Genomic DNA, 25,860 nt, shown 5'->3' with positions numbered 1-25,860 from the left:
GTTTTATACATTGAAGTATTTCTATAGCAACCTCTGGGTTGTAGGAGTGGAATGGAGCCAGGGAGGAGATCTTTCACTTTTTACTTTGTATACTGCTATTATGTGAATTTTTACACCGAAGCATTTAATGCACAATTATGCTTATGGCAATGGCTCTAATTGGAAAGCCCCGCAGCCAGATCACTGAAAGCCCCGAAGCTCAGCTGGTGCTGACTTTGGCAGACACTGCTGCATGCTATTACCCTGCAGGACTTAGTTGTCGAAGTCACTTGTCGCAAGTCACGTGCTTCGCTGTCTTCATTAATGGTCTGATCTGCATGCTGCTTCACGTTTTTTCTCAGTCGTTTAGATTTACACTGAATTTCAGTTAACAAGCCTGAAAAAATAAACACAGAGACTTCACCAACCACAGAAAGTACTGTTGGGTATGTGGTCACAAGGCAGATGCTGTGTAGTCAGGTCAGAATATCTCCTATGCAGTTAGCTCCTAGGCACAGAGATAATTCTAGCGCTCCAGACATTTCAAGACTTGGTCTTGAACAAGAAATTTATCCTCCGTGAGTCTCAATTTCTTCATTTGTAAAACGGGAATATCAATCTTACAGAGTTTTGTGTAGATTAAATATAATCAGGCCATTTTTTAAAATGAGCTTTATTCAAGGGATTTGTAATACCAAACCATTGTGCAAATGCAAGGTATTCAGTCAATAAAAAGGTAAGTGACACTGTCTCTATTCCTGGTCTAGGGGACTGTGAAAGCTAATGTTTCAAAACATAATATTATTATTATTTTTCATCCATGTTTACATAACTGTACCATAAGAAGTATATTCAATTTCACGTTAAACACATAAGTAAATGTGTCGAGTAAAACAAATGTCAACATCGTTTAGGGAAAATTCTAAAATCCTGTTAATTTTCAGAAGTGTATAAATTATTGAGAACATAGTTAAAGATGAAAATAATTCAAGGGGACTTTGAAATTTTCTTTTGAATCATCTTACAATATCATCACTAATTTACACTTACACAGAGCTATACAAATAATGTAGAACAATCTTCCATATTTCCATTTAACTTCCTTATTCTCTCAATGTTAATGAAACTAAGTTCCAGCAATTTCTTTGTCCAGGGAATTTATTTTATAAGATCCTATGAAAGCTCTGCATCTGTTACTGGATGAGTCTGTGTTCATAAATAATATTATAGACTCTTGTAGATGGAGTCATGACAAACGTCCTCAGTTGGAACAAGTTCATATTTAAGTAATGCGCAACATGAACCACCCAGGATCAAAGTAAATGTTTCCATTGCAAGATTGGATTCCAGCAGCCGCCTCTACTGTAGTCTCTTGTTTCACATATGCTGAGAGGAGATTGTGATCAGCCACTATAAACTTTCATCCACCCAGAACTGGATTATTTACACTGACCTATTTTTCCCTCTCCTGCACGCATTATTTCTTTGGGTCCATCCCAGTTGCTTCTGCAGTTTGGGAACAATAGAACTGGAGTCGCTTTCCAAAGGCTTTTATTTCATGTGGCATTCCCTCCCTAAATGTATCATCTCCTTGGTGACATTTGTTTGTCTATTTGTGTTTTGAGGAGGAACAGCTCATATCTCATAATCTGAGTGGTCTGTAGAATGAAAAATTAATTGTGTTATATACTAGCATGCATTCCAAAGTTTGATGGAGATTGCCATTCCTCACAAAGCCAGCAGTTAATACAGTGTCTCTTTATCAGATCAAAGGACCAAATTATATTAAAACTCGGAGTAGTTAATTTCTGGTGTAAACCTACACAAATTGGTTCAAAATTGCACTAAGAGAAAGATTCTTAATAAAATAACTTGGTTTAAAACTCTATTTAGATAATTCAGAGGCAGTTATACCTTATAAAGCATTCTTAATTTTTCCCACAACTGTGAATTTTTATGTTAATTAAACAATAAATAAGAAGGCTATTAAATCAAATTTGGAGGAAACTTTTAGACTGTCATTCTTTGTAGATTATTAAAACATATTGTCTAACTGTATGTTAATGCCACTTCACTCTACATATTATTCATTGCAACAATGAACAACAAAACACAGCCATTTCTTTCAGGTGAATAAAATGCTCTTTAGCTGACAGTTTGGACAATTTCAGTGTCTCATTACCCTTTTCAAGAACTTAGATGGCTTAGTAAATCCCTTCTTTAAAATGTGAAATACCATTCTAATCATATGAGTTACCTGACATCTGCCTCCTTAAGAGATTTTTAGTGGAATTTAATTTCTTGATGTGAATACCTGTATACATACATTCAGCCAACATTCCCATCTCTTTGCATTTCCTTAGTCGACACTCTTGGCACTTCCTTCGCATGTACATGTCCATCACACAGTTGCCCCCGTTTTTACACTTGTACACGGCGTTTTTGGTAATGCTTCTCCTGAAGAAACCTGTGGAAGAAATACAGAAAGGAGTAAGAAGCCTCCTAACAACTTTTACTCAGAAAAACACATAAAGATTGAGAGATGCCAGAGCATTTTCTCGTGAACCCCTGGAAAGCACCAGGCAATCCTTGAGCATACTGGTGACAAAGTATGTCAGTTGCACTACATCTTCCAGAAAAGCTGCTGTTTTTAATTTATCTCTCAAAAATAAAGATGTTTGAATTATAGCCTCTCTTAGGAAAAATCTTAGTTTGTTGCTTAGATAGATTACTTTCCTTATATCTTTATTGGGAGGCAATTATGTGCCAGTGAGCTCTATGTGTTGGTGACACAAAGGCAAATAAGTCATCTCTTCTCTCTTAGAGTTTACAGGCTGGTTGAAGGCAAAGCCATCCAAACAACCAAACAAGTGAAATCAAGTGTTCCTAGGCTGTGCTGGGGCTGAAGAGTAAGGGAGAATGGTCAGTTCTGGATAAAGAGGTCAGACACAGAAGTGGGAGTTGAGCTAAATCTTGGAAAATGAGTTGTTTACCAGGCAGACAGGGAGAGGTCACATCAAGGTTTCAATTCAGTACTTAATGGGCCCAGCTTGGTGTAATAACAAAAATGTCAACTGTGATTTAAAAGCAAACATCTCCCCTGTGCCTGCTACAGTTAAGCTATCTAGAGTCGGGGAGGGATGGGACTGGGTTCCTTTCTGCTTCTCCGTTTCTCCACTTTCCACCTCTACTCTTTCCCCTCCATCTGGCTAACCACAGTTCCTGACACTTCCAGAGTCACTGTGGAGTGGGAAATAAGGAGAGGATGGTGGAAAAAAGTGACAGAAAAGCACTTACTTGCCTGTATTGTTAGAAGCTGGCTAGAAACCCAGCAAGTTTCTGAAATTGACTCTCCTTTGGGTTGGTTCTTTAGAGAACTCCTCCTATCTTTGGGATACTTTCCTCTGAAATTCCTTGACAAGGGCAAATACATCTCTGTTCTAGCCCATGGCTTCTATCATCTTCTTCAGAAATCTAGACATTTGGAAATTCACTTCCATCCTCTTGACTCCAAGGTCCCTCCATGTGGCCCTTTTGGCATGGACTTAAGATAACCCCATGCCAGCTTTCTCTGGTCCAGCAAATTCTTTGCGGCAAAGAACCCTCTCCCACTTATCCATAAGCAGTCAGCCACCCTTCCTCTTGCCCTTTCAACTTCTCAGGTAAAAGTCAGATGCAAGTCTCTCATCTCCCTATGCTTCATGGGGTACATACCAGTCTCCTCAAGTAATGCTGTTAAGGCCCCTTCATTGGGCCTCAAGCAACAGAGCCGCCTTAGTATATAGATTTTACCTTGGGAAAGAGGGACACCTTTTCCTAATTCTTACAACAGTACTATACTTTTCAGTGGTGGCCCCCAGCGGCAGACACCCACACCCCACAATTACCCCTTTGCAATGAGGATGTGAGATTCATAACACACTAGTCACATGCTCCAAAATCTTTAAAGACTGCTCTATAACTTCCAACTCCTGCCCACTTCATACCCTCAAAGCAAGTGAAATATTTAATTAGTTCTTCACTGCCCACTGCAAGATGTGCTCACTTTGGAATGTAATGTCTTCATGCTTCTGCCGAAATTGAGACAGCAAGTGTTTTTCCATTTGAACAACCTGTTGGAATAATATCTAACATTTACTAAGCGCTCACTAGCTATTGTTCTAACCGCTTTACCTGCATTTAATTATTCAATCTTCATATAGATTTTATGATGAAGATAATATTCTATGTCCTCATATTATAGATGAAGAAAAAAAGACACTGAGTGGCTAAGCAACTCGGCCATGATCATATGGTTAATAAGTGTACTAGGAGGATTCAAAGACAGGCGGTCATGCATCACAGCCCATTCTCTTAACCACTATATTATAACTATAATTGCCTCCCTTGGGTCACAAGAGAGTAGAATAACTTATTATTAGGTGCCTACTATCTGAAAGCTGCATTCTCTGACCTGGGAAATACCAAGATGAATAAGACATTTCTAGTCCTCAGAGCTTCCAGCTTAGTCAGAAGACAAAGAAGTAAATTCCCAGCATAACACAAGAGAGAGTGATAGGACAGCTAATTAAGTAATAAATTTTTGGAATGTGGATGAAAAAGTGATCATTTCAGGGCCACACTATATGCTTGTGAAGGTTGTGCCAAATTTAAGAGGGGGCAGCACTTCCGTCATAGACATGGAGATTTACACATTGGTTATGACAATTTTTCTAGCAGAAGGCAATAAAAAATTGTCCTAGTAAAGTAAGTAAAATATGACAATTTCCCAACAGCTAGAAGTCAAGTGTGTTGAAGGAAAGGTGTTAAAAAGTCTGGGAATGGCCATGATTAATTCTGAGTAAGGGAAATCAGAGAAGAATTCATGAAGGAAGTAGCATTTAAGCTGGACCTTGAAGAACAGGTAGTATTTTGAAACATAGACTGTGAAGGCGGAAGGACATTCTGGGAACTGAGCAAAGGCTGGGAGTTATGGAAATTCCAAGGACGAGTGGATAATTCATCTTGATGGGAGGTTAGAGCGTGGAGAGAATTAGTGGGAGATGGTGAGGGCATGCAGTGGGACAGAATACGGTTAAATGCCTTTAAACACCAAGCAAAGGAGCTGAGTCTTTACTGTGTAGAAAGAGAGAAGCCATCAAAGGGTTTTGGCAGGGGAGGGTATGACCTAACTTGCATGTCAGGAAGAATCCTTGGTTCAAGGTGAAGAAAGGTGAAACAGGGACGATAGAGACTAGGGGCAGGAGACTGTTACCAGCTAAGAGGTAATCAGTGCGTGAATTAGATGCAAGGTGGTGAGAACAGGGAGGAGGAAACGGAGGAACGTTCAAGACTTTGTAACTAACTAAATACGAAAGAGGAAGCTGTAGGAAAAGTTAGAGACTTCAAGGTTAAAAAAGTCAGAGACTTGCTCGTAAATTTGTCAGCTGGTGTAACTTTCAGTAGGAAAGATCTTACCATTTTCCTAAATGTCAAATCCAACCACGTGAAGTCTAAAAAAAGACTTTGTGCTTCAGATCAATGTTGATATTGGGAGTACAAATACCAAAGCATGCATTTAAAAAGAGACTATAGGGGAAAAAGAATTTTTTTCCTGGTACCAAATCATTGAGCTCAATGACCACTTTAGCCTACCTCAGTCAATCTCCCCACTTATCTTCAGCCCCTCCCAGGAATGATTCCCTTAAAACCACTGTAGACACTGATAGCTCAATAGTTAACAAAAATAAAACTTCTTGTTCTAAGATGAGTCAAAGGAACAGTGCTAGGACAGTTCTGAAGGATATTTTACTCTGGTATTAACTGAGAAAGAAATCATTATCATCTCAATAGCTGAATTAATTAGCTTTCATTCTGAGATGGTAACACAATATTATCATTTTATCACTTAAATATGGGTACATATACTGTATTTATACTTATGCAAATATATCCATACACATACCTCTGCCTCTGTCTTGTTCATATTCAACAATGCCCATATCAGAAAAGTCATTTGAAAATGAATGGAAAGGAAATTCACTGAAGAATAGAAGCTCCCTGTTAATAAAAGATGAGTAGACTGGGCTGGTATTGCCATCTGAGGAATGTGTAGCACTAGGTGGGTGTCTGGGGTGGCAGAAAAAAGCTATAGGAGGGTAAAATGGATCCCTCAAATATGCAGAATATCACATATCCTACTTCTTTTTTTCTTATCTTGTTCTTCTTTTTTTTTTTTTTTTTTTTTGGCTGAGGAAGGTTTGCCCTGAGCTAACATCTGTTGCCAATCTTCCTCTTTTTTTCCTTGAGGAAGGCCAGCCCTGAGCTAACATCTGTGCCAATCTTCCTCCACTTTATATGTGGGTCACCACCACAGCATGGCTGATGAGTGATGTAGGTCCACACCCAAGAGCCAAAGCCAAGAACCCAAGCCACCTTAGCAGGGCATGCTGAACTTAACCACTACACCACTGGGCTGGCCTCACATCTTGCTTCTTTATACAGATGGAACCCACATATGCACCCTATTCCTAACTCATACACATATACATGTGCACACGCATGCACATGCACACATACAAATGCACATGCACAAGCACACACCAGGCTCCAGTGACTGACAGTAGGCTATCCATTACTTTGAAATCAACAAAATATTCATTGTTTAAAAATTAAAGGTCTTCATGCCTTTTAAACAGCAACAAACACACAGTGCTGAGCAAATAGTAATGTTTACATCCAATACGACCTAAATAGAATCAGCCTTTAGGTCTGTCTCAGCACATTGTACAATACAAAGGACTCCCCACCCACTTCTATAGGACTTATTTTGTATCAGGCACTGTTCTAAATACTTTGCATATGGCAATTCATTTAATATTCATAACAGTCCTATGAGATAGATTCTATGATTACCTCGCTCTTACAGACAGGGAGACTGAGTTACATAGAGATTAAGCAAATTGCTCAAGGTCCTACAGATAGTAAATGGTAGAGCTCAGATTTGAGCCCTGATAGGTTCAGTTCCAAACTCTATGCTCTTAACCACTACATCATGTTGCCCTTCCAGTAAGGAGCTTACGTTCTTAAAAATTATCTTTAGACAGTAATCTCCCCAAATGCCGTACACATGTTAAGTGCTCCAGTTTCTTCCCTATCTCCAAAACTTCTTCAAAAGCATCCTACTCTCCCTTCCTTACCCCAGCTGTCTTTTCTACCTCTGTCTTGCTCCAAGGAAGCTGAAAACTTGCACAAACTAGAGAGAAAGTCTGACAATGCTAAAAAGCAATCTTTGGTCTCCACCACACAATTCTTATTCTTTAGGATCTCAGACATCTTCCTTGAGCTTCTTGCTGAAATTTCAGAATTTGACAATAGACTCCTGATCATCTGGTAGGAGCTGTTTCAGACTATTGTTGAAAAAGCAAACCATCAAACTTTTGAGATGAAGTTGATGAAAATGATTGTTGACTATTTAGTACCTGCTACTAGTTGATTTTAAGGCGTTTTCCCCCTGATCTCTTGGAGAGTCACATACACAAAAATTGTCTACCTGACTTTTCCAACACTTTTACCAACTACAATCTCTATTGATTTTTTTATTAAATAAATTTAAGAAAGACTGACTGAATTATTTTTTGAAGTTGCCTAACATCATTCCAGGGTAGACAAATCTACAGACAACTTAGTAGTCAAAGGGCATTCATCAAACTTCTATACTCCCTTCTGTCAAAAATACCACGAAATAGAAAAAAATTAATTAGAATAGCATAGTCTATAAGAGTTAGAATACAACTCCATCAGTGTATCAAAAGTGTTAGTGAACCTCAGACAGCTAGAAAACAAAGTAAATTTTTGAATAAACATTGCCCAAGACAGATGGAAAAGAATCTCCAAATTCAGATACAAGGAGATGCCAACAGCCCGGGAGCATTGATAGGGAGCATTGTGCTAAGCCAGGAGTTGGCTAAGTATGGCCTACAGGGCAAATTTGGCCCCCTCCCCATTTTTGTCTGGCCTGCAACATAAGAATGGTATTTACACTTTTTAATGGTTGAAAAAAAATCCAATGAAGAATAATATTTTGTGATATGTAAAAATTATCTGACATTCAAATTTCAGTGTCCATAAATAACATTTCATTGGAACACAGCTAAGCTCATTCACTTACATGCATGTCTTCTTTTGAACTACAATGGCAGACAGAGATCTTAATACTCACAAAGCTTAAAATGTTGACTATCTGGCCTTTACACAAAAAGTTTGCCAACTCCTGTGCTAAACCATAGATAGCAGTAGTATTTGCACACAGTCTCAAGCAATGAATATAAGCCAGAGGGAGGGGGCAATGCCCAGGAAGGAAATGCCCAGAAGACAAGGACCAGAACATTCTATCTGACACACATCTTGTCCTCCCTCCTGACTGCTAAAAGCAGGCTGCACAAACACAAACAGCATCCTCAGAGACATAGCCTGCTTAATGAGACCACTCTCGCATCTAGAGTCGTTTGGGAATCGCCTTTGTGGGAATTTGCCTAAAAGGCAACTCTGAGTCTTTTTTTTCTTTTGCCTTAACTTATTAATAGAAGGTGCAGGATCAAGAGGTAAGACATTGCAAGGTATCGTATTGATAAGTTAACTGGCACAAGCTACAGATTAATAGTTTTTAAAATCCTTTTTATACAAAAGGTACAAACTTCCAGTTACAAGATAAATCAGTACTGGGGATGTAATATACAACATGATGACCAAAGTTAACAATTCTGTACAGTAAATTTGAAAGTTGCTAAGAGAGCAGATCCTAAAAGTTCTCATCACAAGAAAAAAAAATTTTTGTAACTCTACGAAGTGATGGATATTAACTAAACTTATCATAGTAATTATTTCTCAACATATACATCTGTCAAGTCATCATGCTGCACATCTTAAACTTATACAGTGCTGTATGTCAGTTATATCGCAATAAAACCAGAATAAAAATAAGTACAAAATAAAAACGTGTATTTAAAAAATCTTTCCTATAAAAATAAAAATGCTTAATTTATTCATCAGCTCAACCACATAACTGAAGTGGGACAAGTACTCTGTTAGTTACTTTACAAACATCACCTTATTTATTCCTCCCAAGACCTCCTAGATATCTACCTCAAAGGGTTGTCCTGAAGATTAAATGTTAGTACACACAAAACCCCCAGATAGAGCCTGCACATAATAATCACTTGATGTATGTTATCTATCTGTCATCACCATTATCATTGCCATGATCATCACCTCACTCTCCTCCTCCTCATCTTTATTATCATCCTCATTTTATAGTTGAGGAGTCTGAAATCCAGAGGTGTTAAGTAACTTGAAACAGCTAGGAAGAGAATCAGGTGGGGCTGGAATCTTGGTTGTCTGCCTTCAGAGTCCTACCCCTCCCACGATTTTTATAACACTTATTACTAAAGGCTACCAAGGCAGTGAAATACTTTAACCTCCACCACTTGCATCACTCTCTAAGATAATTTGATGGATAGAGTTCGTTAGGACCATTACTTAATTTTATAAAATCAGATCTCAAAATCAAATAGGATTTCAGTAGGTTTGTGTGTGAGTCAGGGCACCTCAGCCCTGACCCATAAACAAAGGGCCCGCTGGAAACACTCCACATCTATTTAATATACTAGAATAGTTTCAATAATTCTGGAATTTTTTCTAAAACTTCAGATCTAAGTCTAATGCTGGTTCACTATTTTATGTAAAAATATGTTCAAAAGGACAATAGTCACTCACTTGCTCATAAAATGCCTTTTAAGAATTCTACCATTTTCTCACTGATAGGCATAGACTCTCCTGGCATGAAGATGGATGTGACTGACGCTGACCTATTTGGAAATGTGGCAGTTTGAAATATCCAGTCAGATGCAGAGCAGTTTTGTTAGTTGAGATTTGAAGTTTGAATAAAATTCATTCAGACCTTAGCATATTTCCATATGCTCACTGATAACAGAGGAGGAAAAAAAGCTCTTGATTCAATCTTGCACCAAGCGAATGGCAGTCATTGTCACTCCGCATTATGCTTGTGTTCTACAGTTTTGACTTTAAAAAAATACATCAAAATTTCTCTCATTGATGCCATAAATGCCTACAATAATAAAACATTCAGAAAAATTAAAATATTTTTAATGGAAACAGATATAGAGACCAATGAAATCGTGAAGTTTCACCATGATCTTTGTTTTTAACTTTCTAAAAATTTCCTCGTGTGTGTGTGTGTATGTGCGTATGTATGGGTATGTTTAAAGTATCACATTCATGAAAGATCTGCAGTGAAGTCCTAAGTCAGGAGAGCTGCCAGGATATTTTCATATAAAAATCTAACTTAATTCTCATAAAGGCCCTGTGAAATAGATATTGTCCCTATTTTGCAGATTGGAGACCAGAGAAGTTAACTATTCCATCAACTAAGGATCGGCTAGCTGGATATCCACTGCACTTCCTCCTACTCTCTGTGTACATCCTCTACTGTAAAGGCAGGAAACATAACCTTTGAACACAACCTTTCCCAGACTCCCTTGCAGCTAACATTGTGGATATGATTTATGCTCTGACAAACAGATGCCCTTGTAAGATATTTGGAAAGTAGAAGTGAGACAAGAGCTATGCTTTTATTGCTTCTGTGGTTTCTGCTGGCAAGTTTTGCTATTGCAGCATCTTGGTTTCTAGTTTCTAGCTTTAAGGGTATTGAAAGGCAAGACACAGGGTGTTCATCATTTGTAGGTGCATATTTAGCAGGCAAGCCATGGCTCTGGAGTCAGTAATTGTAGTAAAGGCAGCTTCCTGATCCCTAGACGGCAGCTGTGGTGGCATCTTCAGGGAGCTAACAGTTCTTGTGTTATCTTTCTGACTCCTCATCTTCTTGAGTAACAACTGCCCTGGCAGGCCAGTTCTGAAGTGTGACTCCAAGCATCCTCTTGAAGACTTAGCATAGAACCTGTTCCTCTGCCCTTCCACCTTCTCCTGCATTAATTCCTTTCTGCTTGAAATTTTGGTTTCCATTTTATTTCACTTACCTCCGACTGATATGTTAAGTAACTTGCTTACTCAGGCAGGAAGTGCAGAGCCTAGATTCGGTGCCCGCCTGTCAAACCCCAAAGTCCACACTTCCTTTGATGGAAAGCTATGGAGTGAAATTCATTTTGCACGCGGTAAGTGCAGATATCCAAGGGGTGTGGGATGGGGGCACCAAGTTGGCCAAGTTGTTAGGCCTGCCTGGCACAGAGCACTGGTTTTTTTGTTTGTACTCTACCCCATTCTGTGCATCTCCTCCCCATTCATTAAGCTAGGATGACTTTCATTTATTTTCTCAAGAGAACATATAAAAAGCACAAAATGCTAATTACTGGCTTTTCAGACACTAAAGCCTAAGCTCCAAGATGGAAGACACTAATAAAATTTCCCGAAGTTGGGAAAGGCAGACAATCAAAGATGAAATAATAATTCCTAAGACACGTTAAGTACCCAAGAAGGTCCTGAGCTCTTCCTTCCCACACTCCATCCCCAGACTGAGTCCCAGGATGGGTGCATTGAAAGATTAAAGAAAGTCCATGTCACTCGGGAATCCTAGAACAGAGAGATTCTTGCACCCTTTCCTGGGGAAAGCCTAGGGAAGCCCTTGGGGTTCCCTGCACCCAGCATGACCTAGGAGCAGATGAAATGGCTGTGTGTTTCTCTGGGAATCCAGGAGTTCCAGTGCAGACACTGGAGCAGCATCAGGAACCCACCCACCTGAGCTGCAGAGAAGCAGGTGGGGTTGGACAAGAAAGAGGCATGTGCTCAGGACACCAGGATGGAGCCTCAGAGACCCTTCCCACTAGTTACTGAAGATCAGAGAGTACAACTCCCAACAGATGCCGGACTATGTTAACTGCACTGAGAACCAGACCCCCGCCCTAGTGCCCTATTTCTCCACGATGCTACATAACCCTGGAATTTAAACAAAACCCCAGAAAAAAAATTGGGGGGGAAGGAGTGCAGTGAGTAGAATAATCCTGAATTGAATGAAATAAAGTTTCCACCAGGGCTTGAAATGGAATTAAATCCAATTATACAAAATAAGGTTACATCTCTTGCACACATACCCTGAGTATTGTGCACTCTCACTGCACAGCTTCCAGTTAATTACGATCCTGACCTTCAAGAGTCATTGGTCTAGAACAGGAGTCAGCAAACTACAGCTAGACCCATGGGCCAAATTCGGCTGACTGCCTGTTTTTTAATTTTCCTGCCTATTTTGGTAGGCTAAGTAAAGCCACAACTATGCCCCTTCTTTACGTGGCTGCATTTGCAGAGCTGTGTAATTGCAACAGAGACCACCCTGGTGCAAAATCTAAAATATTTATTGTTTATTTACAGAAAAACATTGCCATCCCCTGGTGTAGAACATGGAATCTGCCTGACTCCATCTCATCTCCTCCCTTGCGTTCTTGTCCTTTTGCTGGCACCATGGGAGTAAAGTCCCCAAAGTCTCAAATCAAAATCAGTGGAAAAGCTCTGCCTTTCTCTGCTCTTGAAGATGTAGCTTCCTCCCAGCTTTTCCTTCCTGAACCCTCCCAAGGATCAGTTCTCTTTTGACCACTTTTCTGTCCTCTTGTCTCCTGTCCCACACTTTCTCATAGCCCCCATCTCTGACTTGTATTCTGTGTCCTTTATGGGCTTCTCTTCCCCTGCCTGCCTTTAGAGTCAGTGTCTCATAGGGTTGTCCTCCCTCAGCACACTGGTCTCACTCTACTCACCCTGCCACACCCGGAAATTCTTCTCAGGAGGACACATTTTCACTACCGCGTTCACCTGTATGGAGGTGAGCCAGCCCAAGTTATTGACTTTAGAAGTTTATTTCCTCAGCTTGGACAATACCAATACCTTAATACCTAAATGGAGCACTTGATTTTCTTCCTTTTGTCACTGAATTAGTTAATATTAGCCTTGAACAAATAGCTCAAAGAATAGAATGATCATTTAGTGGGCAGCCGTAAAAGACGTCGTAGTCTAACGGTTAATAATAAGGGCTCTAGAGTTAGATTTATAAGCTGTAGATTTGAAACTCCACCCCTTATTAGCGGGGAAGCCTTGAGCAAGTTGATCAACTTCTTGTGCTTCACTTTCTTTGTTTATAAAATGGGGATAAAGTATGAAAATTAATGTTTACTACTGAAGTGTGGAAAATACATCACATAAGCTACTAGCACTGGCCTCTACATCTCAGCTTCTTTTTGAAATGATATGCTTACTCCTCACCTATAACATAGGCACAATAATACCTAATTTCCACAGCTGCTATAAGGACCCAAGAAAATGTTTGTAGCATGCCTGCATAAGAATTGGCATGTCATTGGCATTGAAATTTGTCAGTTCAAAAATATTCATAATGAGATTTTTCTTTTGAACCAGATTTTCAGAATAAACTACACGTTTTCTTATCTATTTCTCTCCAAGCAGGAAACATGACTTAGATTAGACATTGTGTCTTTCTAGTCTAAATTTTATGTATTGAATTTTCCTTTTGATGACCTAATGGAGAGCAGCATCCCCACCCTTGAGAATTTCACAATCACAATGCACAACCAAGCTGCTTGGCCAAGTAGGTCCCCCCAGCTGCATTTATGTATGATTTACACCAGTAATTCTCAAACTTTGGCAAGGAGGGATTGTTAAATCATAAGTTCTTGGGCCCCGTTTCCAGAAGTTCTGATTCAGTAGGTCTGAGGCAGGGCCCTCAAATCTGCATTTCGTACAACTTCCCAAGTGATGCTGATACTGCTGGTCCAGGCACATGCTTTTGAGTAGCACTGGTCTACACAGACAAGCTGGAGAGGCTGTTGGTAACTTGAGACAACATCAAATAGAATAAGTCTTGCCAAACAACTGATAATGGGTTGGGCATCAACATTTATCAAGATAAGCAGAAAATAATTACATCGCTACTATACTCAATGTTTATAGATTCTAAGACTGTAACAATAATAATGATAGGCATTTACTGAGTTTTGACTATGTACCAGACTTTTTTCTAAGTCCTTTACTCATATTAAACTTATTTTTACATTTTTATTTTATGGATGTCCTTAAAAATTAATAATAGCATTCTCTGGATCATCTCCATGATCATCTTATACTGCCATTAAAACTAACTGCCCTCATTTTTTTGTGTGCCCATGAGGTCGTTATCAGCAAATGTGTGATTTATTTGTCAAGAGCTGTGAGAAGATGACAAAGGTAAATTCAATATGCATGGGATATACTCAGTTTAGGGATGCCCAAAAGGAGCTCTAGATGAACCAAGGTTTGGGTGGACCAATGTTTGAACAGAGAAAAGCAGAGGGGACCTGAGGCCTCATGTGATATGTGGTATAGGCATACCAAACTCAAAAGAACTTGTGCTTTCATAACTTTTTGAGCAACAAAACCACATAATCTAAACAGCACATTATTTTTATTGGTTTTGTAGTTTTGTTTTAAAAAAAAGAGCATAAGGAAGCTGATAAAAGCAATTTGAATCAACATTAGACATAGCCAAAAAATGGCTGCCTTCAAGAAATCTCCACATACAACTCAAGTGTAAGAAACTCTATATTATAACAGTACTTTTAACTGAATAGTCTATCCATTGAGAATGGTTCTCAATGGGGTGATTTTGCCGCCCAGAGGACATTTAGCAATGTCTTCAGACATTTTTGATTGTCACAACTGAGGGTTACTACTGGCATCTAGTGGGTAGAAACCAGGGATGCTGCTAAACACCCCACAATGTATATGACACATGCCCCCACAGTAGAGTTATCTGGCCCAAAATGTCAACAGTGTTGTGGTTCAGAAACCCTGGTCTAACAGTCTCTTTCATCAATTCATAACAATATGAAGAGTGAGATGAACTATAGATATTTTTTAATTATGAAATTTACAAACTATGTAGGAAGACAAGACACACAGACATGAAACAATTAGAACATTATAAACTGTGGTACTATAGATTCAGAAGATTTAAAGAAGTACCTCAGAATCCAACTAATACAATTTCCCATATAATGCAGAAATTTCCTGTATGAGGACTCAAGCCTGTTCATGTAACCTCTTTTTGAATTCCTATAATAATGAGAAGTTCATTATCAACTGAGGCAGGAAGTCAATCTCATTGTTGGAAGACTTCTTGCTAGTGTTAGAAAATTACTTCTTGAATTAAGCCCCAAATATGCCATCCTGTCAGCTTCATCTTTTGGTCCCCATTTTGCCCTCCAGAGTAACAGACCCACCCACTTTTTGACTAGAGCTACTACAAAGCTCTCCTTTTCCTATGTAGGTAGGTCAGCAGTTGGTTTCTCAAACCTACGTGTAGAACTTTTATTTTTATTTTAATCCAACTTTCAGGCTGGTCATTTTGAAACTACTTTATTTTTCTAACCAATTAGCAGTCCTTTCCTGCTTTATTTCAAACTCACTTATTACTGTCACATAAGCACATTTCCATTTCCATAACTCTGCCTGCTCAAAAAAAAAAATGCCACCAAATACGGAGGTTGACGTGTAGTATTTACTTTCAACATTTGGAGGTGGGGAAGAATTAAGTATTGTAAAAAATTTTGAACACATTTTTTATAAAGTAGAGTTATATATACTAAGTACCAGCAAGGAACATGAATTTTCATTATGTCATTCACAAGACATTTATTCCATACTTAGTACATACCAGGTGCTGTGTTAGGTGACATGGGGAGTAATATGTAATATAGATAAAGAAGACATAATCTATGCCTTCAAAGAATTGGTAAGTTCTTTTTACCTATACAATCTTGACCCTCCACAGAAAGGATAAGGATATTTTGAAGGCTGTAAATGAGATCTTTTAAATTTTATTTATAGATCTGTTTCAATTTTTAAATTTGGGGCATAAATATTATTTTACTTTTAAAAAATCTAGTGAAATCACACCAGATTTTCAAATGGTGACTAGTATAGTTTTACACAATCTGATCATTTGAACTTTCAAAACTTTGGAATGTCCTTGAGCCATTCTTATGTGACTGGGTCCTCTGTTTATTTTTATGGCAATCATTGGCATGTGGGAGCCCCAATTTGGCACAACATCCAACAAATTCTGTTCAAGGGACAGTTCTTAATCAGCTTTCAATTTCCTAGAAGCTAACAGAGTGCCTAACACATGCTAGGCATCCCATAAATATTTGTTGAATGAACAAACACAAAAATAAATAGATACATCAACTAGTCCACTCTGTTCCTTGCTTCTGAATTTTACAAACTTATTGTTTGTGCCCTCAAGGGGAGAATAATCACATGGGATTTTATACTGACATTTTCATGTTTCATGTATTATATTATATCCATTCTACATGGATTGCAATTTCATTGATTCCCCCACAGCATTTCTCACAGATCTGCATTCCTGTGAAGTGAAATATTTGTTGAATAGTATTACTGACTTTTTTCTTTCTGTTTTTCCTGCTCTGTCTCTTTCTCAATTAACCAAAATACATGAAAATGTGTTTTAAAATATTTATTGAATAAATTCTTATTCTCTTTGATCTTCATTTTAAAAGAGATGAGTTTAACAGTTTCTCTTCCAAAGAAAACAAATAAAACCCACAATCATACATTTCTTTTAACTATGTGTGAAGTTGGGAATAGGAAAAAGATTACTGATATCCAAGCCCAATACTCTAACAGGCTTCTTCTAGAGATCTATGACATCTCTCAATGAAGGTGAGGAGTTATAAAGAGGTAGAAGCAGAGGAGATGAAAATGGAAGTTATCTGGGAAAATGGGAGATTCAGTATGAAGAATTTCAACAATCAATATGGCAAAACCGTGACAAGGAGAAAATTGCCAACCAAGAGATGCTTACCTTTGCACCCCTCACAAGTCAGTGCATTATAATGGTATCCAGATGCTCTGTCTCCACAAACAACACATAGCTCATCCCCTTTTATTCTCCCTGCTGACGCACCCAGTCGAGCCTTCTTTGTTACAGGAATCTCTGCTACCTCAGTCTCTTCCTGGTAGAGCGTTTCAGCTGGCACTCGCCTGAGTTCATAAATTCCAGGAGAGTACCACTCTTCAGGCTGCTGGGGGTAGAAGCCCAGGTTGGAATAATAGGATGACGAGGAAATCTGTGGTTGAACTTGGGGAAACTGAACATTGTTGTATTGTGAGTATGGTTCCACTTCTAGATTCTGTCCCAGAGGACCTTCCGCTGGTTCTGTTAGGACACCTGAATAAAAGTGACAACAAAACTGGGATTAACATCATTATTCTATAAATTAGAGAGGCAGTGCAGCACATGATTAGGAGTGTGGGCTTTAAGAAAAGACTGAAATAGTTAACTATATAAAAATTAACAACTTTTTTACAGCAAAAAAAAAACCCATGTAAAGGATTAGATGACTAAATTAAAAGCTCAGAAAAATATCTGTAACAAAGACAGACCAAATACTCATATCGGTAATATGCGAATAGCTCTTGCAAACCAATAAAAAAATTCAACATGTAAAAAAGGAAAACAAACAGGAATGCTAAAAAAAAAAAAAAAGGAAAACAAAAAAGAATGTTAAAAAACTATTCAACATGGAAAACATTCAACATTCCATGGAAGAAAGGATAAAGGACATGAATGGACAGTTTTTAGAAATACAAATACAAGTGTTTAAAAACACATAAAAATGTGCTCACCCTTGCCAATAATTAAATTTAAATTGGAAGTGCAATAGAAAATATCACAGTTTTCATCCTCAAATGTATAAAGCTTTAAAAGTTTGACAATACACACTCTTGGGAAAGCAAACCTTCTCAGAGGGGAATTTGTCAATCTCTTTCAACATTTTAAACTCAGATACTCTTCTAACCCAGCAATTCCACTGCTAGAAAATTTATTTTAAAGAAACACTTGTATCTGTGTAAAAAATGTTTTGTGCAGGGACCAGCCCAGTGGCGCAGCGGTTAAGTTCGCATGTTCCACTTTGGTGGCCTGGGGTTCACTGGTCCGGAAGCCGGGTGCAGACCTAAACACCACTGGTCAAGTCACGCTGTGGCAGGCATCCCACATATAAAGTAGAGGAAGATGGGCACATACGTTAGCTCAGGGCCAGTCTTCCTTGGCAAAAATGAGGAGAATTGGCAGCAGATGTTAACTCAGGGCTAATCTTCCTCAAAAAAAACAAAAAGCAAAGAACAAAAAATGTTATGTGTAACGACGTTCATTTGCAGCAAAATTTGTAAGAATCATAAGTTGGAAACAATTTAAATATTCATAAATAAGAATCTACTTAAATAAATTATATTTCAGCCATACACTGAAATACTACGTAGATGAAAAAGAATGATTTAGATCTACATGTGCTCACATGGAAAAGTTTCTACAATATGGTGCTATTTGAAAAAATTAAGTTATAGAATAATGTGTATATTTATGTGTGTTAAAAAAACATACATGTGTGTGTGTGTATATATGTGTGAGGCAAATTTCTGCAGAATACAAAAGAAACTGGATGTTAGTGACTGTGGGAAGTGAAATTATTGCATTATTTTCTGGGGTGGGAGATTGCACAATCTTTTTACTGTTTTGCAATTTTTGCCATGAATATGTGTTATTTTAACCATTATAAAACAAATGAGGGAAAAAAAAAAGAATGCAGTGCATGGAATTAGTCTACCTGGGTTAAAATCCCGGCTCAATTACTTATTATCTGTGTCCATGCTGGCTATTTACTTAACATCTTTAAGTCTGTTTTCTCTCGTAGAAGGGGGTATAACACCTACCTCATTAGGTTGATGTAAGGATTAAACAAGACAATGGATGCAAAATGCAAGCACTTTGCTAAATATTTGGCACACAAGAAGTGCTCGATAAATTATTGCTGCCATCAAAATAGTAATAACAATTATTATTCCTGTACCATTATTATGAAATGAGCCCCTTATCTATAAAACCTCTAGATAATAACTATCAGGTTGTGAAAATGCTTCTATTTCCTGGAAACATAAACTACGACTCTTCAGAAAACAGGTATTGTTAAATTATCCAAAAGGCTAAAAAATCTCGTAGGCATAAATAAGACACAGAAGAATATACAAATGTGTTTGATTCTTCAAAGCATAGTCAGGCAACCCTAGACCAAAATTCCAATTCCACCTCTCACGAACAGCGAAATGCAGAGCAAACTACTGATGGACCTGCTTTTACAGCAGCAAGTTTGAGATGAAAGTGTCTGTATCAAGCGTTATGCCTAAGACTGAATGACACAATACAGATCCCCACTTCCTCATCTGGAACTCTCGGGGTCACATGTGTTTTGGAATTCAGAACTGTTTGGATTTTAGAACAGAATACTGTGCTGTTTCTCCCAGTATGGTTGGGGACAGAACTCAGAATCAAACAGCAATATTTTCTACGGCAGAATGTATGAGTATTCACACTAGGAAGAATAAATAAAGGCCATAGACATCCTCACATCCATTCAGGTCAGGTTTTGCCAGCAGAGAAGTTTGTGCCAAGCTTTAGAGAAAACTGTTTAGTTTTCAGAGTTTTTGGAATTTGGAGTTGTTGGGGTTTGTGGATCTATGCATCTATACGTGTAGAAGGCCTTTTGCAGCACTCAAAGGATGGTTGATGCTATTACTATTACTATTATTGTTAGAAAACTTTATTATAGAGTCCTTCCTCGTGTCAGACACTTGTATGTTCTCACTTCTTTCTCACAAAATCCTATGAGGTAGGTAACATCACTATCCCTGCTTACAAATGAGTAGTGTGAGGTGTACAGAAGTTAGGCCACTTTATTCTGATGCACCTAATTAGTTGAGATTTGAACTCGGGGGTCTGACTTCAAAGCCCATGTGCTGAATCTCTTCTCTCTGGCATAATTTCAGATGTATGATGCTTTAAAGCATCAAAGTAAAACCTTTCTCTTCCTCCCTTTGTACTTCAGTACGTTAGTCCCTTCAAAGCCTCTGCTTGCAAGTAGCTGATAACAAGCCCTGCAAGGCTCTGCATGATCCTACCCTTTCTTTTCTAGAATGTTCCACATTCTGACTTCTCTATTCTTTGAATGTGGCATGCTGCTTCCAGACTCAAGGCCTTTCCCACGTGCTCCTTCCTGAACCTGGAAACTTCCTCAACGAAGCTGTCCCCTCTGAAATCTTCGTCTCACTCTTCTCCACTTAACTCTAAATTTCCTTTAAGTGTAGCTTCTCTTGGGAAGTCATCCCTGACTCTAGGTCCTGGGCATCCTGACCCTGAATCTAGTTACATGGTACTTTCCTACCCTGCCTGGGCTTCGATTCACTCATCTGTAAAGGGAAGAGTCCATGCTGGATGATCTTATGGTTCTTCATATCTAAAACCTCTATAAGACTAATAGTCTTTGGGCATTAGAACTAAAGGTCTTTCTACAACGGCAAAGTGGAGTACATGCATATTAAACTTTTGTTGAAAAGAATGCTTCGGCATTGACCCAGGAAATGATTGACAGGACACAAAGTGTACAATATCTGTGTAAATACCAATTTCCTCTCTTTCATGCCTGACTTATCCATATAAAATCAGCAGTGAGTCAGAATATCTGACAGACAAAAACTTTTGGCAATGGTATTTTGTCTTATGACCACAAAATGGAAGAACATAAAAGTGTGGAATTATTACAGAAAAAAGAAAAGATAAAATATAAGCAAAATTCTAATGTATTTAACAACTAAATATGACTAAAATTTCTAGAGTGAATAGTATTAAAAAGAACTAAAAAGCATTAAAAGTACTAGTTCAATGCTTAAGTACACTTAAACCTAGATTTTATTCTCTAACCCATCTTATCTTCACTTATCGCTCCATCTCCATGCCCAGCCCCAGTTCCTCTCTGCCTACAGCTCCAGTAAAGTTAAGCAACTTGCCTGAAGAAAGATAATCAATTAATTACAGAATCTGGATTCTGTAGACTCCAAGAAAATGTGTATTTTTTTTCTCTTCACTTGACAATTCAACATCTCTGAGCACTATGTCAACAAAACAAATCTTTTAATAATCAAGAGACACAATGGAGTCCCAACTCAAGTCAAATTATGGTATCAATATTATATCAATCTCTGGAATCATCTCAATTAAAATGAAAAGACTTCACAAAGACATGGATTCTATTACATGAAAACAACAAAATATGGTAAGAATATGGGATCAGTACACAATACTATTGAATATTGCCTCTATTCCCAAAGCACATCCACTTCTAGTATTTCAGTGTCTCTACCAAATGTCCACAGAGCAGAGACAATAAATATACATGCAATTTACAGTAAAAAAAAAAAAAAAACCAGCAAGGCCAACATATTTCAAAATGGTGGAATTAGAACAACTTCCACAGTGAATTTACTGTGAGACCTTGAACAACTGCTTACCATTTTTTGTTTCAACTTCTTCTGTAAAACGGGGCGATTAACACCCAGCCTTGCTATCTCATAAAGTAGTTCTGAATATAAAATATAGTTGTTGAGAAAGTTTTGATAAGTTGAGTGCCATAAGAAGACATGTTTGTTTCCCAATGAATCTAGCAAAATCCTGATTCTAATGATAGTTAATTAATAATTATTAATACCTATAAATCTGTTTCGATGACATAAGTTATAGGATAGTTCTTTCACTTATAAATATATGTTTAACACTTACTGCTTGCCAGACATCGTGCTGGGCTCTGAGGATGCATCAGTGAACAAGACAGATAGAAAAGCCCCAGCCTTTCTCCTGTTTGTGTAGGCATGCAGTGGTGGAGTGGCAGGGAAGGGATGTCAAGGGGTGGGATAAAACCACGTAAACAAATATGGAATTTCTGATAGAGCATAAGATGTAGAGGGGGCAGAAGTTGGTCAACTTTAGAATGTGCTTTCTGAAAAGGTAAATCTATTTCCACTTCAATACAATTTAAAGGGAAAGTATGTATATTAAAATTCTAATTTATGAGTGGTTTTCTGGAATCAATCTGTCAAAAAGTGGGAGAATTTGGATTCCTTTATGACAGGAAGTTCTCCATTAGAGTTTAGAGAAGAGTTCTTAAATGGGAACAGTTGAATGGATTCCAGAGGGGTCTGAGACCCCCTGCAAAGGAGGGCAAAAGACATCTGGGTAGAAAGTCTCCAGTATTTAATAGTTTCTCCAAGGAGTACCATCTAAGGGAACTTTCTGAGATGATGGAAGTGTTCTATACCTACCAATACGACAGGCACTAACCACATGGGATAGTGAGCATTTGAAACATGGCTAGTGATAACGAGGAAATGAATTTTTCACTTTAAATAATTAAAATTTAAAATTAGATAGCTACATGTGCCTAATGACTACGGTATTAGACAGTCCAGCTCTAGGGAGTTTGTGATCAGAACCACTGTGCCCCCAAATGGGAGACTCACGTTCATGACATAAGGACGGCACTTTCCCATGATCTCACAGACAGTTTCTAATGAGCCTGATAAAGGGTCCAGGTTATATCCAGTTTTTCACCCTGGCACAATGCTGACCATAACAAATGTTTCATGAATGTTTGTTGAAATGTTTCACGAGTGGAAAAATTGCCTCTGTGCCTTTGCTTATTTCCTAGTCCATTGTCTCTTAACTAGATGATATGGCTTCATTTGGGAAGTTGTTTGCTGTTCCTGGTGCCAGGCCTTTGTGATGTTGGTGCCTCTCCCTGGCTTGTCAGCTGATCTCCTCCTCTGGGAGGTCTGTTCCAGAGCCCTTAGGTAGAATTAATCTCTCCTACCCTCTGTACACACTTCTACTGCAGCACTTAGAAGCACATACAATCGTTTCTGTTTGTTTACAGGCTTATCTTCCATGCTGAAGTTGAAGTGGCATGACTTGCTGATTACAAGGGCCCTACTGCTTGGACAAATCTGGATTTAGTTCATCTGCAACACGCTGGGTGTGTGAACTTGGGAAAGACATTGAACTTCTTTACACCTCTGTTCCTTTCTCTATAAAGCTGGAATAATATAGTATCTAGTGAGAGGTTGTAGTAAAGATAAATTAAGAAAAAGTGCCTAGTGCTTGACACAGCATAAACATTGAAGACATTTTTGTTATTGTTGTGGTTAGTCTGTGAACTCTCTGGGGAATATATTATATTTCCTTTTTGTTCATTCCCAGGACCTTGCACAAAGCCTGATACAGTATAAATGTTTAATAAATGTTTGTTATATTGAAATGATGGAAACTTTGCTTCACCAGCCTTCCAACTAATTTCCATTTCTAAACGCACTAGTCACTTCTAAACATCCCGTTTAAACAAAATAGTATGCAGTCAAGTCAACGATCAAAAATATGTTCAGAATTGTGATTGTCATACAAATTATTGGTTTCTCTTTTAGCTGGAAATTTAAGAAGTAAGATTCTGTTTTGAGAAAAATATTAAAAGAGACAATATTATATTGTCTATGTTTTAATTATAATCTATGTTTTGCTTTTTCAGAGAAAACAAATAGCCTAGGCCTAAAGCTGAGCTCTTTACTCATCCGATTTTCTATAGACCATAGGGAAAAATCTGCTGTGAAACTAGTAAATTAATGTTTCTCAGTGTCTTTTTATTTTTCTCACCACAACCCATAGTTTGAAATACATCTTATATCATGATCCCTGTATACACTTATACAAATGTATAAGTAATAAAACAGAATTTGATGAAATAACACTTATCCTTTCTTCTTGAGGTGCGCTCTGACATTTCTATTCTATTCTAGTTTTTAATGCTAATTACAAGCTACAAAATAGATTTCATGACCCTCTTGGATCTGAGATTTGTCATTTTTAAAACACTGTATTAAATAATGTACTTTACAATGTTTTTTCAAGTGCCCACAGGCATCGAAGTTAGAACTACCAAGTGTTTACTTTGAAAGAATGACGCTAATTTTACATAATAGTCAATGAAGAATTGTAGGGAAAATATAGTTAGATTTCATCTCAATGAGATACTCTCCTGCCTAGAACCCTATAAAAATCACCCCACCCAAGTCTTCTGGCTCTGACTGAGCCATCTTTGACCGAGATCTGTTGCTCTAATCTCGAACAAAAGTCCCCCACATTTCCTCAGTCGAGTTGCAGAAGCTTGACAGAGAGCACCTGTGACAGTGTCCTACCTTTAGCGGGCTTCCTGCTCATCATTTCCATGACAAATCCTGACGATGTGCAGCTGTGGCGAGGACTAATTTGAACTGGATTTTCGCACTCCTGAAACTGCGTTACCATTCTTAGCTTATTCACAGTGACTGAAAAGGAGACTAGGTAAGGAGTGACAGAGGCCAGAGGTTGTGTGGTTTACTGATTAACTTCATTACGGAGAAGAATATTTGTAAATGTTTATGAGAAATGTCCCTGATGCCAAATTGCCTAGTAAGCTGGAAACCAGTCCCTTAGATAAACATTTTTGGGGAGCACTTTCCAATTGAAGAACTTTTAGAGGGTAGATTTCTGTTCAGTGTCTCTAAAAGTGGATTTGGGGGTCAAGGGCCACACTGTAAGTCTTGACATTTCTTCCTATCAAAAGGCTTCAGAATGGTATAATTTGCTAATGTCAGGAAGCATTAAAGCACAATGCTTAACAGTGTGAGGCCAATTGATCTGGGTTTATATCCAATGATATGCATGGAATCATGTCCCCCCAAAATTAGTATGTTGAATTTATAACCCCAAGTACCCCAGCATGTGACATTATTTGGAGACAAGGTCTTTACAGAGGTAATCAAGTTAAACTGAGGTCATTAGGTTGGTTCCTAATCCCATCTGACTGGTGTCCTTATACAAATGGGAAATTTGGATACAGAGGCAGATATGCATAGAGAGAAGAAGATATGAAAAGACACAGGGAAAAGACAGTCATCTATATGCCAAGGAGAGAGGCCAGGAAGAGATCCTTCCCTCACAGCCTTCAGAAGAAACCAACCCCGCTAACACTTTGATTTTGGACTTCTAGCCTCCAGAATGGTGAGGCAATACACTTCTGTTGTTTAAGCCACACAGACTGTGGTGCTTCATTACAGCAACCTTAGCAAACGAATACATCCAGGCTCCCTTGGCACTCACTAGCTCTGTGGGTCACGGACAAATTCCTGAACCATTTTCTGCCTCAGTTCCCTCACCTGTAAAATGGGGCTGATAAACACACAGCCTCACAGAGTTATTATGAGGGTTAAACAGAATAAAATTTATAATAATGCTTAGCAAAGTGGGTGGCTACCCACCATCATTATGTTGATGTTATGATTATTCAGCTTTGGATTCACATTGTAGGGCAGCTTGCTTATTGAGTATGAATAATTTCTACAGCATAATTTGGATACCAAGCTTGTGACTGGTGGTTATTTTTTGGAATAGAGGGCTTTAGAATAGGAATCAGTGTGTCCAGAGTTGAGCTCAGGCATAATGCATCCAGGTGCACTATACAACCTTAGGCCATCTCTCAGCTTCCCTGGGCCTCATTTGTCTACATCAACAGATGGTAAAACATAGATCATAATTCCTGCCCTACTTCCCTCATAGACCTGTGGTGGAGATAAAATGACACGATAAATATGAAAGCGGTTTTAAAAGGCAAAAGTGATCTATATAAACATAATAATCCTTGCTAAGACATTGCTACAGCCTTTACAATTTTATTAGTGTTTCCACATGCATCATCTCATTTGATCCTTACTTGCACCCTTTGAGGAAGGCATTATTTATGATTCCCACTACCTTCTACCCTGTTTTACAGTCAGAAGTGCAACTCAGTGAAGTTAAGTGATTTGTCTAAAGTCGGTCAGTTATTAAGGGATAAAGCTAGGACTCTACCCAAGGTCTTCTGACTCAAAACTCTGGTTGAAAAACTAAGTACACTT

General features: G+C 38.3%; 1 protein-coding gene across 4 annotated transcripts in view; it reads right to left on the bottom strand.

Annotated features, from left to right (window-relative positions):
• The window catches only part of NR1H4 (nuclear receptor subfamily 1 group H member 4), a 71,353-nt gene that overhangs the window by 23,106 nt on the left and 22,387 nt on the right, over nt 1-25,860 (bottom strand). Inside the window, exons 1-4 of one of the 4 annotated variants that reach the window (XM_014835065.3) lie at nt 24,124-24,280; nt 16,856-17,221; nt 2,306-2,446; nt 243-376 (exon numbers count right to left, since the gene is read on the bottom strand). In XM_014835065.3, the coding sequence (XP_014690551.1) occupies nt 243-376; nt 2,306-2,446; nt 16,856-17,221; nt 24,124-24,232 (750 nt within the window). In that variant the 5' untranslated portion in view covers nt 24,233-24,280. Of the gene's footprint in view, nt 1-242; nt 377-2,293; nt 2,447-16,855; nt 17,222-24,123; nt 24,281-25,860 lie in introns of those variants that run through there. The other 3 variants (XM_014835064.3, XM_014835067.3, XM_014835066.3) reach the window with 3 other exon arrangements.

The sequence above is a fragment of the Equus asinus genome, chromosome 4, assembly GCF_041296235.1.
Source record: "Equus asinus isolate D_3611 breed Donkey chromosome 4, EquAss-T2T_v2, whole genome shotgun sequence".
NCBI classification, from domain to species: domain Eukaryota; kingdom Metazoa; phylum Chordata; class Mammalia; order Perissodactyla; family Equidae; genus Equus; species Equus asinus.
Note: the sequence above shows the minus strand (reverse complement) of the source record. Positions and strands in the feature narration are given on the sequence as shown.